General features: G+C 30.4%; 2 protein-coding genes and 1 long non-coding RNA gene across 5 annotated transcripts; 2 read left to right on the forward strand and 1 right to left on the reverse strand.

The window, feature by feature from the left end:
* Window positions 1-1,030: 1,030 nt before the first annotated feature.
* On the reverse strand, window positions 1,031-5,216 carry LOC111039996 (RNA polymerase II subunit 5-mediating protein homolog). Its single transcript, XM_022323683.1, has 6 exons — window positions 4,909-5,216; window positions 2,734-2,980; window positions 2,532-2,678; window positions 2,271-2,457; window positions 1,871-2,216; window positions 1,031-1,171 (listed from the first exon to the last, which is right to left on the reverse strand). Exons 1-6 carry the CDS (start codon window positions 4,969-4,971, stop codon window positions 1,046-1,048), a joined length of 1,116 nt encoding a protein of 371 aa, XP_022179375.1. The 5' UTR covers window positions 4,972-5,216; the 3' UTR covers window positions 1,031-1,045.
* Window positions 5,217-5,288: 72 nt separating this feature from the next.
* On the forward strand, window positions 5,289-7,265 carry LOC111039997 (guanylate kinase). Of its 2 annotated transcripts, none has more exons than XM_022323686.1 (4): window positions 5,289-5,434; window positions 6,366-6,636; window positions 6,714-6,940; window positions 7,008-7,263. In XM_022323686.1, the coding sequence occupies exons 2-4, from the start codon at window positions 6,380-6,382 to the stop codon at window positions 7,115-7,117; spliced, it is 594 nt and encodes a 197-aa protein (XP_022179378.1). In that variant the 5' UTR covers window positions 5,289-5,434; window positions 6,366-6,379; the 3' UTR covers window positions 7,118-7,263. The 2 variants fall into 2 exon arrangements, with proteins under 2 accessions (XP_022179378.1, XP_022179376.1); XM_022323684.1 differs by lacking the exon at window positions 5,289-5,434 and adding an exon at window positions 5,444-5,648 and having other exon boundaries at window positions 7,008-7,265.
* Window positions 7,266-11,754: 4,489 nt separating this feature from the next.
* On the forward strand, window positions 11,755-14,883 carry LOC111040000. 2 transcript variants are annotated; one of them, XR_002605161.1, is made up of 2 exons: window positions 11,755-12,779; window positions 14,576-14,883. It is a non-coding gene; the product is annotated as an uncharacterized LOC111040000 (long non-coding RNA). The 2 variants fall into 2 exon arrangements; XR_002605160.1 differs by having other exon boundaries at window positions 11,762-12,775.
* The last annotated feature ends 2,621 nt before the right edge of the window (window positions 14,884-17,504 follow it).

Raw genomic sequence — 17,504 nt, forward strand, 5'->3', positions numbered from 1 at the left:
GTATTTAACTGGTGTGAAGTTTGTTGTATACAAATGTATTGTGAGCGATGCCCTTGTTACATATATACTTATATATGGGATATCAAAATTCAAAAAAATCTGTTTATTATTTTTTGTCAAAATGTTTTGTATAATAGTATTTAAAAGTTACTCATCTTTATTTTTTTCCGCAACAAATAATACTTAAAAATGTATAATTAATATAATTTCAATAACTGAATGTGATTGATTTAAATGAAAAATTAATTTTTTTTAGGTATACACTAGTGTTACCGTCCTTAATATTAATTGTGTAATAATTAAAATATATTTATCAAAGTATTTTTATATGATGGTTACTATAATATATTATTGAAGGTACAATATAATATTTGTCATACATATAAGTGATGGTTGGTTGTGAAGGAAACTGTATGTTGAATGGGTATTAATAATAATTAATTGAATAATGCAGTTAAAAATATAACTTTCATTTGAATTTAAACTATATTTAAGTTAAATAGTTACATTGTTGACTTAAGACAAGTCATTTTTCATAATATTACACTTAATTATATAATAGTACTCTTGATGTTGAAACTGCGATTAGTTTTAAGTTAAGTTTTACTATGTTTACCAATCCTTTTCATACCTTGTTAATGTTGCACATTATTTTATTTTCACATAACTAAGCATAATTACTTATATACAGTGGAAAATATTTTTCTTGGACCGATAAAATTCTTGCTATGCATTACACATATATATATATATATTTATTATACAATCAACACTAAATATTTGAATAAGAACTGAAAATGATAAATATGTATGAATTATTCATAAATTTAAAAAAGAACGTCACAGATTTAAATGATAACTATTTATTATACAAAATTGGTTTTTTTATTAATTTGAACTTTTCTAATAATATAATTTAAATATTTATTATTTATATACAAATATATTATGATGTATACAATAGCTTTATTAGCTGCTTAAATTAACCAAATAAAAAAATAATATCTATGTATATATATACATCTGCTGTTAAATGTTATTGTTCCTACTTATTTCGATTGGATTTGAACCTACTAATGGGTCTTGTAATTTCTTCTTTATCATCAGTTTCATTTTGCAGATGTGTTTCAGATACTCTTTCCACAATGTCATCAATTTCAGTGACAAGTATCTAAAATGTACAAAATACATTAATGTTACAAATTCATCAAGTAGTTTGGTTTCGAGTTTCATAGGTGCAATTTTATATGTACACAGGAGATGCTGGAGTAGCAACTTGCAAAGCTGAACAAATGAAAATCACAATAAAATTATCAAGAATATATTACACTTACATTGTCTAAGTCTATATGCAGACAACATACTAAAGATCTATTCAGTTGAAACCATTTGTGTCTAATTTAAACAGAGGGTGAATTGACCAATGTACAATTTAAAGATAAGATCTTGGGCATCACCTAAAACACCACTAGTAGTCCAAAATCGTTTTTTCTGTGCACCCCCATGCGACCCCCTGTCATAAGGGAACCAGTTTTGATAGCAGAATCGACGCATTATCTTGCTGAACAGAGTATAATAAGTAGGTTCTTACTCTAGCTGGTATTTAAATTTCAAAGCGAGTTAAAGTTCCTTTTAAAATTGTAATCTTACATGGGTAAACATTTTTAAAAAACTGACTTATATAAATATCAATAACAAATGACCAAGCTATAACATTCTTACCTTTAAATTAGATGATACATTAATATATTATAATATACAAACTAACTACACAATGCAGAACTATTGCAGAACTATTAGGTGGGATCCTTTTGAATGTTTTAATATTTAAAATATTGTTTAAAATAACTAAAAATAACATTATACTCACTTCAGGTCTTATAGATTCTGTTACTGTTTCTTCTCTTCGACGAATGAAATGTTCTCCCGGCCTTGGTACAAATTCTTTTATTTGAACATCATTATTAAATGATACTTGCTTTTTATTCTTTTTTTTTACGGATCCAGTGGTTTCTGGTATATCATTGGTGAAAACAATTTCTATTTTACTATCTTCGTCATCATCGTCATCTTCTTCTTCTTCTTCTTCTTCTTCATCATCATCATCATCATCATCATCATCCTCCTCCTCATCATAATCGTCGTCATCATCATCATCGTCATCGTCGTCCACATCAATAAAATTTTCATGTGAAAGATTGCCATCATTGTCTTCCCTATAACAAGTATTAATTAAATGTTCAAAAATATAAAAATGAGTTAACACAAACCCATTCATAATTGTATAGTGTACGGTAGATGCTGTAAACAGTGTTGGTCTATTCAATCCGCTAAGTTTATCATCAAACCCTACCGATTTAAATTCGTTTAATATTTTTTGACGTTGCTCTAGTTCTTGTTTCTGTTTTTCGTCGGCCAAACGTTTCTTATATTCTTTTACCTTCTGCCTATGTATCTCTGGTGTATAAATAAATATATATTTAGTTAATGCCATTAAGTAACAATTTCATTTTTATCAAACAATACTTTACCATTCCAAGCTGCCTCTTCTACTTCATCATATGGTTCATTTATTTCTACTAATTTTTCTGAAACATTGACAACATCCTGTCTAGCACGAATATTATCCGCAAAAAGGTTTCTTTCTTTTCTCAAATCCTCAATCATATTATCACACCCTAATAACATTATCAACTTGTATAAAAATGTTTTGATTTTAGAAACAATACATACTTTTAATTTGTCTTTCGCAAGCAGCTTTAGCTTCATAAGCACTCTGTTTAGTGAAAACATCATTGTATCTAATGAATACTTCATTGGTATTATATAATTGTGCACGTACAAACACTTTTGGTCCTAGTGGCATCAATATTGGAACAGATAGTTGCTTCGGAAATTCTTCTAAGCATGTAGATAACTCTTCATATTCTTTTTTGAAATTTGTCCACTTTAGCTCTAATGAAGTATTACATTCTAATGCCTAAACAAATAATTAATAAGTGCAGTGGTATGATTTTTTTTCTAAAATGTTTCATTTATCATTTTTAACATTAAAATACTATTATACCTATATAGGTAGGTAGATATATAAATATTTATGCCAATTAATATTATTTATTAATATAAATAGAATTAGGTACTAATATTATTTATTTATTGAACTTTGTTTATAAGATATAAAAAAGATAATTACTACTTAAAATGAACCTTTGTAAACAAGTTCATATTCCCAATGATTTTTAATGTGAGATGGCTACATAACAATGTTAATATTTAAAGTGGAATGGTCCAAAGAATCTATTTAGAATACAAAAGTATTTATGCAGCTAGATAACATTAATTTAAATGAAGTATTATAGACATATTATTATAGAATAATATTAAGATATCAATAATTACATTATATTTATATTATTATTGCAAGTATCAATTTGTATATTAGTATTATATAATTAAAAATAATTATTAAGAAGTGGTTAGTTATTATTAATTGGTTCAATTATCAGAAATGTAATGTAGTGTTCATAATTTTATGAAGAAAATCTATCTCACAAAATCAATTAAAATGCTTCGCTAAAAATGTAAGATTAAGTAAATTAATAATTATTTTTAAAAATATGTATTGTTTCTGAGAACGAAAAACTTAATTTACATTTATTTTGGCTAATATGCACTTTACTAGCCCCTCACAATTTTTAATTTTTGTTTTTTAAGCAACTTATTTTTTATGCTTAAAATGAGAGTATAAAATTTATCTTACTGAAACTCTAATGCACCCCTTCCCCATCCCAGCTACAAAACTTTAAGCATATTGCAAATTGTCATACCATCTTCCAGTTATTAAAAATAGAGCTCATTTGGAGATAGATATGTATATATATATCACAATTCTCCAATACGAGTAGGTGTCCTAAATTACCAATAAAATTGTACCTATACAATAAGAATGACTACAGTAAAAATACATCAACGGTACTTTCCTGTTATACGAGACTACCTTGTTTTCTGAAATATCACAATCCTATTATTTAAGACAATCAAAATTGCCCAATTTCATAATATCAGGTTACCTCATTTTTATTTTTATTAACAAATCATATTTAATTATTTATGAATTTTTTAAATATGTTTTGTTAGTTAGAAGCTCTAAAGGTTTATAAAAATAATGGAGTTTTTCTTGTTTAGACTTCATCCTTTTCTAATGGTGTAATATTTGAATACAAGTTCTCAAAATTCAGATTTAGAAACAGCAATTTGTAAGTTCCTTAATCTATCTTCATAGTTCTTAACTTTTAGGTAGATCATTATTTACTATGTTGGATAGGCTACTTTCTTTTGCAACAAAGAAATATGATAAACAATTTTAAAATGCAGAAAGAGGGAATAAAGATAAAAATTTTGGTAAAATTATGTGTATTGTACTATTGAGTAGGAATTATGGGAAATTGGAAATGTGTAAAAATGGGTATCAGGGATAATTTTTAAGGTTTTAGCTCCAGTTATCGTTAAGATATTGTGATAGTCGCGATAATAAAGGTAGTCTCGGGTGGTAGCATGGGCAAATAATAAATATATTATAACCATGGGTGGTAGTCGCGATAATAACCGTAGTCTTATATAACAGGAAAGTACTGTGGCATTGCCAGGATGGCTTGTGGGGAGCCTTATAATTTATTATATAGGGGAGACGCTTAAAAAATAATATGTCAGACATGAATTTTGTTGCAACCTTCTTACAAATTATAATATTGATAAGTACAATGTTACATGTACACAAAACACCTAAATCATTTTCTAATTTTCCTGAAATTTTGTGGAGTACTCCAGCTAAGCCACTGAATTATTTATAATAATAGGCACGTACTCGACGACCCGCGTCCGGTAACAGGTTGTCGGACCACTACTCACCTGCGCGTTAAATTTCTGAACCAGTGGGACGCCATGCATCTCTTGTTCGAACGACGACGTCATGGCGCACGAATATTGGTGTGGACGGTTTAATTATAAACAAAAATTGAACCGTGCCCGTGATAAGTCAGGCGATGACTACCCTACTATAGTTGGCGTGCACAACTGCAGTTGTACAGTGAATAGTTGCAGCTGCAGCTGCAGCACTGAAGCCAGAACCAAACGGTGTGCAGCTGCTCGGGCCTCGAGAGTGTCGAGACGAGACACGGCACACACGTGAGTAAGTAACCGATAAGGCATGGACACTGATATTATTTGATAAGTGATAAATGATAATGGAAAACGGCTGTGCGCCATGCGCGGCGGCGCCGAACGCGTCTGCCCGTGCTTGGGCGGTCGGAGGGAAACGTATGTTTGCATATCGTATTTCCGATTTCGCAGTACGTCCGCCACCGTCGAACTCTCAGCTTTACCATTTCGTCTCGCCGACCGGCCGAGTTCTGTCTGCCAAGTGCCAACTGCATAGGTAACGTCATCATTAATTTGTTATTTTTCAGTCTAATCGCGACACTTGAATGAAGAGTACTCCTCGACCAAAGTACCTAACAAACACAATAACAACGTCTATACTGCTGGCGCTGCCTACAGTGTTCACTCGTTTTCCGTTTCTACGATAGTAAAATAAATAATAAATAATAATAATATAATGTTTTGGCGGACCCCGCTCACTATTATTAGAGGTGAGGATTGCGACGGATAGACGGCGTGGGACACCCTACCTTAAGCGGTCATTGGTCAGTTGCACGGTGTGGAGGTATACCGTAAAGGTAGTAGGTACACTGAAACCCCGTGTACCTATTGGTCGGTGTACGTTGTCTACCGAGTACCGACGCCGCTCCGTGTGACGTCTTTCACTCGTTGCTCGTCCCCAAAATCCAAAGTGTGACGGCCCACTTGTAGTCTGACCTGTAGTCTTGTCCCATCAATGGACGATTAGAAACTACGGAAATTCTTCGCGTCCTCGTGTGTCTCGATCGCATCACTGCTTTCGTTTATTGTCACGAAATTCAACCGCGGTACTTACGTTGGTGGCTTGATAGTAGCGACGTTGATTTGTCGGTATTTGGTACTGCTGCAGATAGTACACGTTCGTGTGGAATGTTTTCATAATTATTACTAATTTTAAATTTCGTAGTTTCGTACAACCGCGTGGTTTTCGAGAGCTTTGTTCTCATTCCGGTATTTTTGTTTAATTTTTAATCCACTATCGTGGAGAATACCTTGTACCTACGAGTGTAAAGCATCCGATATAATATCGATTATCATTTATCAATAATAAAAATATTCCCGCGCGTTCTTACCTTATCCGACTTTTCAGAGCCTTGTTTGTGTTTGCAGAAACCGTCCCTCACAGTTTTCCTCAACCTTTTCTGTGTGATCATATTGTACTATAATAGGTGTCACGACAAAAATGGTGCGACAGAACTCGAGGCTATTGGTGGTTTGCGGCCCTTCAGGCTCGGGCAAGTCGACGTTGCTGCGCAAGCTGTTCGACGAATTTCCCGACAAGTTTGGCTTTTCGGTGTCGCACACCACCCGATCGCCGAGGCGTTTTGAAGTGGATGGCCAACACTACCACTTCACTACCAAGGACCAAATGCAAGCGGCCATCGATAGAGGAGACTTCCTCGAGCACGCCATCTTCTCTAACAACATGTATGGTACCAGGTAAGTTGGGCTTCCCTCTGGGTTTTTCAGAGCGTCGTCATTGTCAGTGTTGTATTTTATTTTGTGATTAATGATAGCCTTAAAGCGGTACAAAATGTTCAAAAGTCTGGCAAAATTTGCGTTCTGGATATTGACATGCAAGGAGTCATTCAAATCAAAAAAATGGCTTCCCTGAAGCCAGTCAGTGTGTTTGTCAAACCTCCCAGTATTGTTGAACTCGAAATACGATTACGCAGGCGGAATTCAGAGTCTGAGGATAATCTACGAGCCAGACTAAATGCCGCGCAACAAGAAATTATCTATGGTAAGTACATTTCAAAGCAAGTAACAGTACATATTTAACACAATATATTTATCATACATATTTCTAGGAGAAACGCCTGGAAACTTTGATTGTATTATAATAAACGAGTCCTTAGATAAAGCATACAATGTGTTCAAAGAATTTGTTTTAAAGTCCTTTGAAAGTGTTGAAAATTAAGTATACAGTTAAATTGTACCTAAAGTATTCAGTATTCGCAACTCAGTCAATAGGTTTTAGTTATTATATTTATAAAATATTTTTGTTTACTTTATAAAGTATTGCTAAAAAAATTCTAGAATAATGTTATATTTAGTGTTTTAATTGATATTGAGCTGTGTAAAATTATTTAATTTAGTTTAAGACTAGTGAACATGAATACAATATACATACATTCATACATAGTATATTAGTTATCAAGAAAATTTAAAACAATATTAATTAATTGGTTCCATATTTTTACTATTAATAATACTATATTTTATTTTGATAGTTTAACCAATCATGTCAATGCTGATAAGTTATAGCCTTAGTGATAAAAATAGGCTAATGCAATTTTTCGTTGCCTTTACTATTTTCTTAGAAGAAAACATCATAATACTTCTTATGTTATATATATTTTTTATTTAAAGGAAATTTGACTGATATTCAATTCTGAGGAACTTAAATTATGAGTGGAGGCCATATAAGGTCTGAAATCCATAATCATTCTTAAACAACTTAATGGTCTCAATTTTTTACAATCTATAATTATTAATTACTGTCTATAGTATCATAACCACATTTTATTTGTTCCAATATTATGTTCATTTAATTTACTAGCAAAATGAACCAGTTATTTCTTCACTTACATATCGTGATTTATACACAACACAACATACATTTTCTGGCTTAACTATCTTACGTTTATTTGTTGTGCCAAATGTAGTTTTTTTTTTTATTATTTAATTCAAAATTAAATATAATATTGTTAACTAATATTGAAAAACTATAAAAAAAAAGAACATTGTTACATTAAATATAAAATAAAACTACTTGTTCCAAATAGAAAGAATAAAAACATCTAACTTTAAACTGTGTTGATTGTATCTGATTTAAGAATGAGACTGGTATAATTTAATTATTTTTTATACAATGTGTGTTAATAATAAATATATTGATATTTTAATTGATGTGAAGGATACCTCTTTTTGAGATGCAATTTACTAATAGTAATGGCATTTATATCTATGGTTTCTTATTATGTGGTTTACCAAATCAAATACTTGTCTAAAATATATATTCTTATTATACATTGGCATCATTTTTGTGTGGTTACGTTATGAAATATAAAAGTATATATATATATGTATACATGTTACTGAATGAATTAGATATATTATGTAGTTGTTTACAACAGTTATATTAAGATTTAAGTTTATTATAAAAACTAGATGATAAATATGTTATTCAATTAAAAAATATTATATTACTTTTCTTTTAGTATACATTTGTATTTGATCAATGTGAAGTCAAAGATTAAATATTATTTTGGATACTATTTTACAGTATCAAACTAAAATGTCAATAAAATAATGTCTCTTCTAGTTCCATTTAATTGAACTATTTTAACTCTCGTCACTATATTTTAATTAAGGCATAACCTAAAGTAAATGTTACATTTAGTTTATACTTCAACAAACTTGTATACCTGTGTTTAATATTAAACATTTAGTGTTAGATAGTGTTAAAACCATGCTATTGCGTTATTTAAGTTAGACTAATATTAATTATTATTGTCAATATACCTATATTTAATTTATTTTTTTACCTCAATTATGCATAGAATATTTGTTTCTAAGTTAGTCTTAAATGTATATTTTATTGTTTATTATTATCCAAAAATACAATTTTTTTGTTGTATATTTAAGTTGTTAATAATTTATATTATATTTCCTTTATGCTTATCATATTTTGTTATTATAGATAGTATATCAATTCATAATTTTAATAAAATGAGAGTGGTATCCATTAAGCCACATTTCACCATATAATTAAACAAATTATTTTCAAGCATAAAAAGTAGGCAAGTTGCTCTGCTGTTTATTTTATTTTGAGTGTACTTCATACTGAAGTAATAGATTTGTTAAATTGGAATTAATTGATGAATCATTGCATATGATAACAATTCTGAGCAATAACAATATGTTAGCTTCTATTTCTAAAGTAAAAAATATCCTTATCTTATGTGTATCAATATTAGTTGTGGTGGATTGAACTAATTTTTATCAAAAACATGAATGCATTAACGTCTATGAATTAATGCTTGATTATTCAACACTTCTGAATGTTGAAGTGCAACTCTTGAATGATACAAAATATTCAGAATTATATGTACTGTGTGCTTATGACTATGTCCCACATACACTTAAATAGGATAAGGACTATGATGCTACAATTTCAATAGTGATATTGCTTATTTTTTCATACTCATGTGTCAAATTATAGGATATCAGCTGTGCGTTTCATTTCCTTGGCCAACGTACCATATTGCAAATTTATGTTTTGCAGAACCAGCCTTGTGCTATCTTTAGTATAAGGGTAAATTGACCTGTCATTAAAGGTTAAAGAAAACATCTCTATATGTATGTGAGAGTGTCCATTACAGGGTACGGAACAAATTTTGCGCCTCACCCGAATTTTTCAATTTTTTTTTTCAGAAACTAATGTATTTCAAAGAGTTTATAATGATGGTGCAAAAATCAATTGGCAGAAACCATTAGTCTTCAAGTTATAGCTTTACGAAATTCGGTGTTTTTTGCAAACACACAACGTTCTATTTTATAGCGCTTATAATGAATTTTTCAATTATTTTTTTGAAAACTATGTAAAACGATGGTACGAAAATAAATTATTGGAAATCAATAGTTTTTAGGAATCAGTCACAAAGTAAAAACATTTTCACTATAAGTATGTAATATAGATATATTGTAACTCCCTTCGCCTAACGGCTTCGGTCGTCAAACCTCCGGGGCTAAATAGACAACAAGGGGGAGGGGGAGCATACCTGGCTTACGAGCAGACGGATAACCTAACACGTAAACTTAACCTTGTTCATTCTAGTAAAACAAGTATAGTGGCTCAAGGGACCTTCCTTCGCCTACCAGCTTCTGTCGCCAGACTCGATGGCCAGTTATAAGGTAACGTACATATATAATATTGTAGTAAATACCTTCGCGCCATAGTACAAGATGTTTGATTATTCAAGCTGTGAAAGATACCTAATAATAAATGTGTAATCGTAACGCCGCCTTGGGTTTAATATTGGTTTCCTACATAAACTATAAATTCCCCCGTATAAAAATATGCGCAGTCTTATCGTTGAGCATACTTCTTATTCCTCATACATTGCTCTGTATAACATTAAAGTAGTGTTATTCCACGCAAGCATATTTTAACGTAAAATCGCAAACTTTAGATGGCTATAACTTCCAAAATAATGGTTTCCACCAGAAAATGTTTGCGCCATAGTTCCTAGGGTTGATATTAGGTACTTGTAATACATACATTTCCGAAAAAAAAATTGAGATTTGCTCGGGCACTAAACTATATTTATGCCGAACTTTATTTACTGATGATTAGGGTTCGGATTTGTAGGCAATATAATCAATAAAAAGAGGCATTTGATTTATATCAAAAGGCAATTCATAAATATACTACAAAATAAAATAGTGAACATTTTTTAAACACTTAAATGCACATATTTTGAGAAAAATACAAATTATAAATGAGCATGAATACTAATGAACTACATTAAGTTTATGCTATTTTGTATAAATAGATTAGGTACCCTTTTCTATTTAACCAGGTTTGTCCTAAGAATTAATTAAAAACAATTTTAAATATTAACTTACTTGAGTTATACTAGTTAATTTAATGCAAAATAAACTAGTTGGTATTAAAAAAAAAATTGACTACCATGTATTTTGATAAGCTGTATTCAGAAAAACGGCTACGGTTAGGGGTTAAAATATTTTTGTACATCGAAAACGATCTTTCTACATCCACCAAAGTTATCGGGGCGTACTTCATACTTAAATAATTATCTAAATTAAGATTGCTACTTGATGGATCGTCGTCGCTTGTGGTTTCTCTAATCAATACTTGGTTGATCTTTTAGATATTTTCCCATCCTTTGTTCTTCGATATAACTTTGTTGAACCTAACCAAATACTCGATAAGACGATATCGATAAATATTGCGAATAATAAAAGCCATTTGTAGCGATAATACGCAAGCTGTGTATACAATTATAAAATCAACTGAAAAATTAAACACAAAATAGGCATTTACAAGTAAAAAGGCAAAAAAAAGATCCATCGTCTAAGAAATTAAATGACACATTTTTGTATAAAAATTATTTTTCTATTATGATTAATAAAAGAAAGGCATTTGCCTTCAAATCCGAACCCTACTTATGACATTATTCTACTTGACAATATTACATAGGTAGGTACGTATATCGTCCATCTATATTCTATGTTGTATATCTGTGTTCTATTATTTAATAAAAGCCATTTTGTTGGTTCCTATTTTTTTAAATGATATTGTTACCCCTCTAGATTCTAATTGATGGCGCCCTTGTATTTGTGTTAGCTTTTATACAATTTTTAATTTTGATGCAAGTTATGAGTATATGTAAATTATTAAGTATAACATAAATGCTCCAATTTCACTTAAATTTAATTTAGTTAATTAAGTAATAAATATTGTTTTAAGATTTACACATATAAATGTATTATTTTTTGTACTATTTTCTATAAAAGTATTAAAACAAATTTAACTAACATTAAATCGTCTACATTACTTAAGAGTTAAAACTTATGATAACATTTAATTTTATAGAAATTGGCTACCGAAACTTACCACAAATAACACCTGAGAGCATAATTGAAAAATAACAGATTTATTCATTTCATTTTTACAATTTTTTATTTTTGATGGTCTTAAAATATTTGGTTGTGAAAAACCAACAAAGTTAATCAAGTTTTTCGATGGTATTAATGTATTCGGCCTTTATTTTTATTTTTAATATGTTTATCCAACAATTCGAAAAACTATTGGAACTTGAAATTAATTATTCCTAATTTCCATCAGTTGTCCACCTGTCCAGCCTCGTGGGGAATATACCTAAGTACTAAGGTTGTCCGGATTGTCATCGATTAGCAGCCACTATTCACTACATACTCTGTGATGCGACGTAATTGGGTGTTATGAAGATTGGTAACACTGCGTCCACCATTGTGTGGCGTGACGCGTCAACGCGTCGTTTGTGTTCGGCGTCACTCCCTCTCAACTATATAGAATGTGTGGATTGTTGGCCACTTGGCCCGTGGCCGGCGTTGGCCGCTGGGTGGCTTAGTTTAATATGGTCAAACTCAAATAGTTAAATTATAATTACTAACCACTGGTGACTGGTCGGTTCGCTGAGAGAGTAACGTGATCCCATGCCATTCTGTTAATGTTACCAACTGCACGACCAGTCACGTTTTCGCTTCAGATATTTTATCCAGTCGCATCGGTATTTGAGAAATTACTACATCTATGTTGTACATGAATTCAATTTCAGTAAGTACTTAGTGACTTCATCATTGTTAATACTTCGTATTATTCTCCACAGTCGAAATCAACGCACGCCAGAATTGATATTGATGGACCTATAATGCACGGAGAAGAGGAATGTAAATGATATTAGTCTGGATCTGGTGTGGTCTGTGAAAGCCAGTTTTGCATTGAGACTCACAAACTGCTACTAAAGGTACTACCATCAACGCTCTAAGTTGCCCTTATTAACCTTATGTGAGTAAGTAAATTCAGTAAGTGATATGCATGCATCACAGATGCTATTGGTTTTGACTCCTTATTACATGGTTCAAATTTGAATACCTCAATCTTGAAATAACCTTTTTCATTATTAATATATTTTTATGGTTTCACAGTGAATAATTGTATTTGATTACTACTATTATTACCTACTTACATTGTGTTAACATTTTTATGAATATTATGTTCTATTATTTTAAAAGGAAACTAAAACATTTTTACATCAATCTTTTATGCTAATTATATTCCATTGTGAGTGCACACACTAAGCTTTGGCCTTTGCTTGGCTAGTTGTTTCATCCAAGCAATCTGACTATAAAACATATACCATATCGACAAGCGCTGCCCTCCCCCTTCTTGCTGCACAGAGGTAATTGACTTTAGTGTACTATGATTGACCTGAGATTTTCTGTTTTGTTGCTATTGGTATCAACGAGTTACTCCGATTTAATACCTGACCATAAAAAAAGTTATTAATGGTTAATAATAAAAATATTCAATAAATTGTATCAAATATTATGAACATCAAGGTTTGAAGGAACTCCATATGAAACACCAAACTCTGAATAAACGGAAATTCTGAATGTTCTTGTAGACATTCTATGATTGTAAATGTTACAAAACATTCAGAATTTTCTCATATGCAGAGGTATCACGCAATATGTCTTCAAACTTGTTAATATAATGTCTATTGTCAAGAAATTTGTTAAAAAATAAAGTGTGCTTAAAAAATATACCTTGCTTTTTAACAAGTTTCTTGATAATGGTCATATTTACTGCCGGAACTACATTTGATGAAGCAAATTCAATCTTTGAGTATTAGGAAGTTTTGAATGTTTTGTATACATTTTAAACAATACCAAACACTCGAAATTGCCTAGTATCCTTGAGTACACACTACAAATCAAAGATTAATCCTATTCTACTTTTTTTTTTTTTTTTTTCATGTACTAAGTGTAATTCTAACTAAACTTAATGATTTTACATTTTAAATTTAAAAAATGTATGTTATTGCATTGTATTAAAAATTACATCCAATGACTATTTGTAATTCTTAAACCTTACTAAAGAAAGCACAATGTTGGAGTAATGTTCCAATATAGCACTAACCTTAGAATATTAGCTTTTGAATAATTAAGTTTGTGTAAGTTTTGAGATTTAAATACTACTTGAACATAAAAAATTTATTCTATGTATATTTAAGTGTAACTTACCTATGCTGTACCTATATTAAAAGAAATAACAAAAAATGAATTTAAACAATTCATTTTTTTTTTTTTAATTCCTACACTTTACCAAAACAAATTTGAAATGTACATAACTTGCATCAAAATTAAAAAATTCTATTTAAGACTGATTAATATTATATACTGTATTATGAAATATTTTTGATTTCTTCCTATTGTTAACATTTAGATTTAGATGCAAGGCCATATGAAACGCCCATCTCTGAATAAATGGAAATACTGAATGTTATTGTAAGCATTCTGTTAATTTAAATGTTACAATACATTCAGAACTTTCTCATATACAGAGGTATCACATAAATGTCTTCAAACAAATCAATACCATGTCTATTATCAGGAAATTTGTTAAAAAATAGGGTGTGCCATTTATATACCTTGCTTTTTAACAAGTTTCGTGGTACTGGATGTGTTTACTGCCAAAACTACATTTGATGAGAAGGATATTAAATCTGTATGTAATGGGGAGTCTTGAAAGTTATGTGAAATATTCAAACAAAACAATGTATTCAAAACTTCCTGCCGTTCTTAGGTACATACTGCAATCAAACAAGAAGAATTTATTTGTGCCAACCATTCTATGGGTATTGTGGAGTTGTCAAACAAGAATAGGTTGTTATATCTACTTACCATGTTTGTATTATTGTCATTCAAACTATATTATTTGATTTTACTTTTAAAATTAAAAAAACAATTATAACATTGTGATGAAAAACTTATAAAGTACCTATTGTAATAATTATTTATTTAACTATAAGAAAGTTGAAAGTACTCACCTAGGTATAAGATGATTATAAATTGTTTTATTGTAAGATTTGAATACTAAAAAATATAAATTCAGTTTGAAGGAATTCTTGAGATAATATCAATAAATCACCATAAAATAAAAACATTATATTGCTGTACTATTATTTTAATGAATAGTTATATTGTATAATTGAAATTTTCCTAAAATAATTTTAAAATTCTCATAAAACTTTCTTCAAAAATAATATATTTTAAGTGATTAATGTGAGACCCTGGATATTCATAGTTACCTTCAAATTGAATATTTCAATTCACTTCAATATTTAAAATTACCAGAATATACTGGAATATATATGTTAAGAAATTTCTTATTGTGCTTTAGTATAAACTATTAGTTTCGAAATTTTCTTTTAAAAACTTTTCGTCTTGCCATTATTAGTGGTGTTGAATAATATAATAAACATGAATCGTGGAAATCTGGTCCGCTTGGTTTTTTAGGAATTGCAGAACATGCGAAAGTTTCCACGTGAACTAAAACTAAATCATTTCAATATTGTAAAGACTATACGAGGAGTTAAATCGAACTATAAAGTCCCTTCCGCTAACCTAACAATAATTTGTACTATCGATTGTTGTACGATTATTCATATAAACTATCGAATAAAAAGTTCAGGACTGAAAAACGTTATTTTTTTCAAAAATTATTTAAATTATCAGCACTATCGAATAATTATTTGAATAATCAATACTACCCAGTACCTACCGAATAATTTTAGATTCTGAATTGTTTAAATAATATGGAATTATTTGAATAATCGTTAAGAACATTCGAATAAACCATCGAATTATTCGATAGTGCCCATCACTAGTACCGTGACGACCGGTCTGCGCTAGTGGCGCTAGGCACGTGGTGAGGGTGGGAAGACCAGTACCGGCCGCCAGCGATCGTCTCGCTCTGACACTTGCCGTTGTACGAAACTGATACCATACCACCGCAAGCACGACCACACCGACGCAAATCGAATACCATACATTTTTCATTTTGTTTAATAAAAACTTTTTCTGTTTACCACAATACAACACTACACAAAATAATATAATATCAACTATTTGTCCGTGTCTCTTTGTTGGCGTCACCCGATGACTACTTCAAGACCGGCTCACCACGACCACTGCACCGCCGTAGCCGCGGCACCAAGTCCCAAGAAACACGAATATTTATTGAAAGCAATAAGTTTCATTGTCTACACATGGGTCGTGATTTAATAGGTTTAAGACTTGTCGGTGTGCAGAATATAGATAATATTAATGTAATATTTATTTATTTAGTGTTATTTTTAATCCTATGCTCTTCGTGTTTTTCTCAAAACTTTCGCATGTTCTGTAATTCCCAAAAACCAAGCGAACTATATTTTCGTTGTTCGTCGCAGTGACTACGTTTTGTGTAGTACGAAATCTTAAGTGTACAATATTAAATTAAAAAGATTGTAATACCTGTAATAACTTATATGCTCTGTTCAGCGAGAGAACGTGCCGCGCACTGACCAAAATATCAAATCTAGTTCCCCTCACGTGTCACTCTGCCATATGTGAACCGGTTTTATAAGCGTGGTGACTCGTGTCTCGTTCTCTCGCTGAACAGAGTATTGCACCAGGTTTTTTTACAGTTTGTGCTTCCATTTTTTTTTGATTGATTGAGTCATGTACCTATATAAATACATGATGTGCAGATATAAAATGCTTATCATAATATTTCCATAATTTGTATTCACAGATTTAGCACCAACCGGCAACCAACTATATTATTCATAGTTTGTAAACTAAACATTATTCGTAGCTTATATATGAATGATGGATGTACCATAGGTTATGTTTTCCAGCTTGATACCATGGGAGGTTTTGGGAGATCAGCTGACCCACAGTTTTTTCTCAGTAAAATGTGGCCCCTCAAAATAACAATCTACATAACACTTTTATTTTATAAAAATATGTACAATAATTAATAATAATTTATTAAGTGTACACAGGCTCAAGAATGTTTCTATAAAAATATAATTATAAATATATGTATCATGATATATATACCTAGTACCTACCCGTGCTACCCTATACAGATGTGAAGCTGAATATTGAAGTGCAAATAACGCTTACAAAATAGTGCTTAAGCTCATAACTTAAATAATATACGTAAATCGAAAAACTAATGTACAATACTCTGTGCAACGTACGCGCGACTGTATAGAAAACATACACCAATAATGTTGTTAAAATTAATTATGCTGCAAATATACGTACAAAGGTAAAATCATAAATATGTATAATCCCTTCTAAAAATCTTTGAAATATTCCAGTTTAATTTGTTGATTGAATATACATTTTAATGTAAAAATAAAAATGCCTTAAGTTTGTATGCAAGTTTGAAATTGTACTCAAAAATTATTTAAGACATGTCATATAATATGTAGTTACTGGTTACATATTGAATGTTAGTATGAAAATGTGATATTACTAACCAATAAGGTAAATACTTTGTAATACATATAAGTGGTTGAAATTTCTACACTAGCCTCGTACCTAACCTAACCTACCCACAGTACTTAAATTCTGGGTACGCCATTGTTCATACTATTTATTGTGATATAGTATATTATACTCAGCTGTAGATAAAGAAAAATATAAATTGACCACTTCATGTTTATGCAGTGTATGGATTA

Source organism: Myzus persicae, unplaced genomic scaffold, assembly GCF_001856785.1.
Source record: "Myzus persicae strain clone G006 unplaced genomic scaffold, MPER_G0061.0, whole genome shotgun sequence".
Taxonomy (NCBI): Eukaryota; Metazoa; Arthropoda; class Insecta; order Hemiptera; family Aphididae; genus Myzus; species Myzus persicae.

Excerpts from the sequence above, each read along its gene's own strand:
- LOC111039997 (XM_022323684.1), top strand. The coding sequence starts at position 5,615 with ATGTTTTGGCGGACCCCGCTCACTATTATTAGAG. Across the intron at positions 5,649-6,365 it reads CCCGCTCACTATTATTAGAG|GTGTCACGACAAAAATGGTG; the intron begins GTGAGGATTGCG and ends GTACTATAATAG. Across the intron at positions 6,941-7,007 it reads GCAACAAGAAATTATCTATG|GAGAAACGCCTGGAAACTTT; the intron begins GTAAGTACATTT and ends ACATATTTCTAG.
- LOC111039996 (XM_022323683.1), bottom strand. The coding sequence starts at position 4,971 with ATGACGTCGTCGTTCGAACAAGAGATGCATGGCGTCCCACTGGTTCAG. Across the intron at positions 2,458-2,531 it reads AGAAGAGGCAGCTTGGAATG|AGATACATAGGCAGAAGGTA; the intron begins GTAAAGTATTGT and ends TTTATACACCAG. Across the intron at positions 1,172-1,870 it reads CAGAATCTATAAGACCTGAA|ATACTTGTCACTGAAATTGA; the intron begins GTGAGTATAATG and ends TGTACATTTTAG.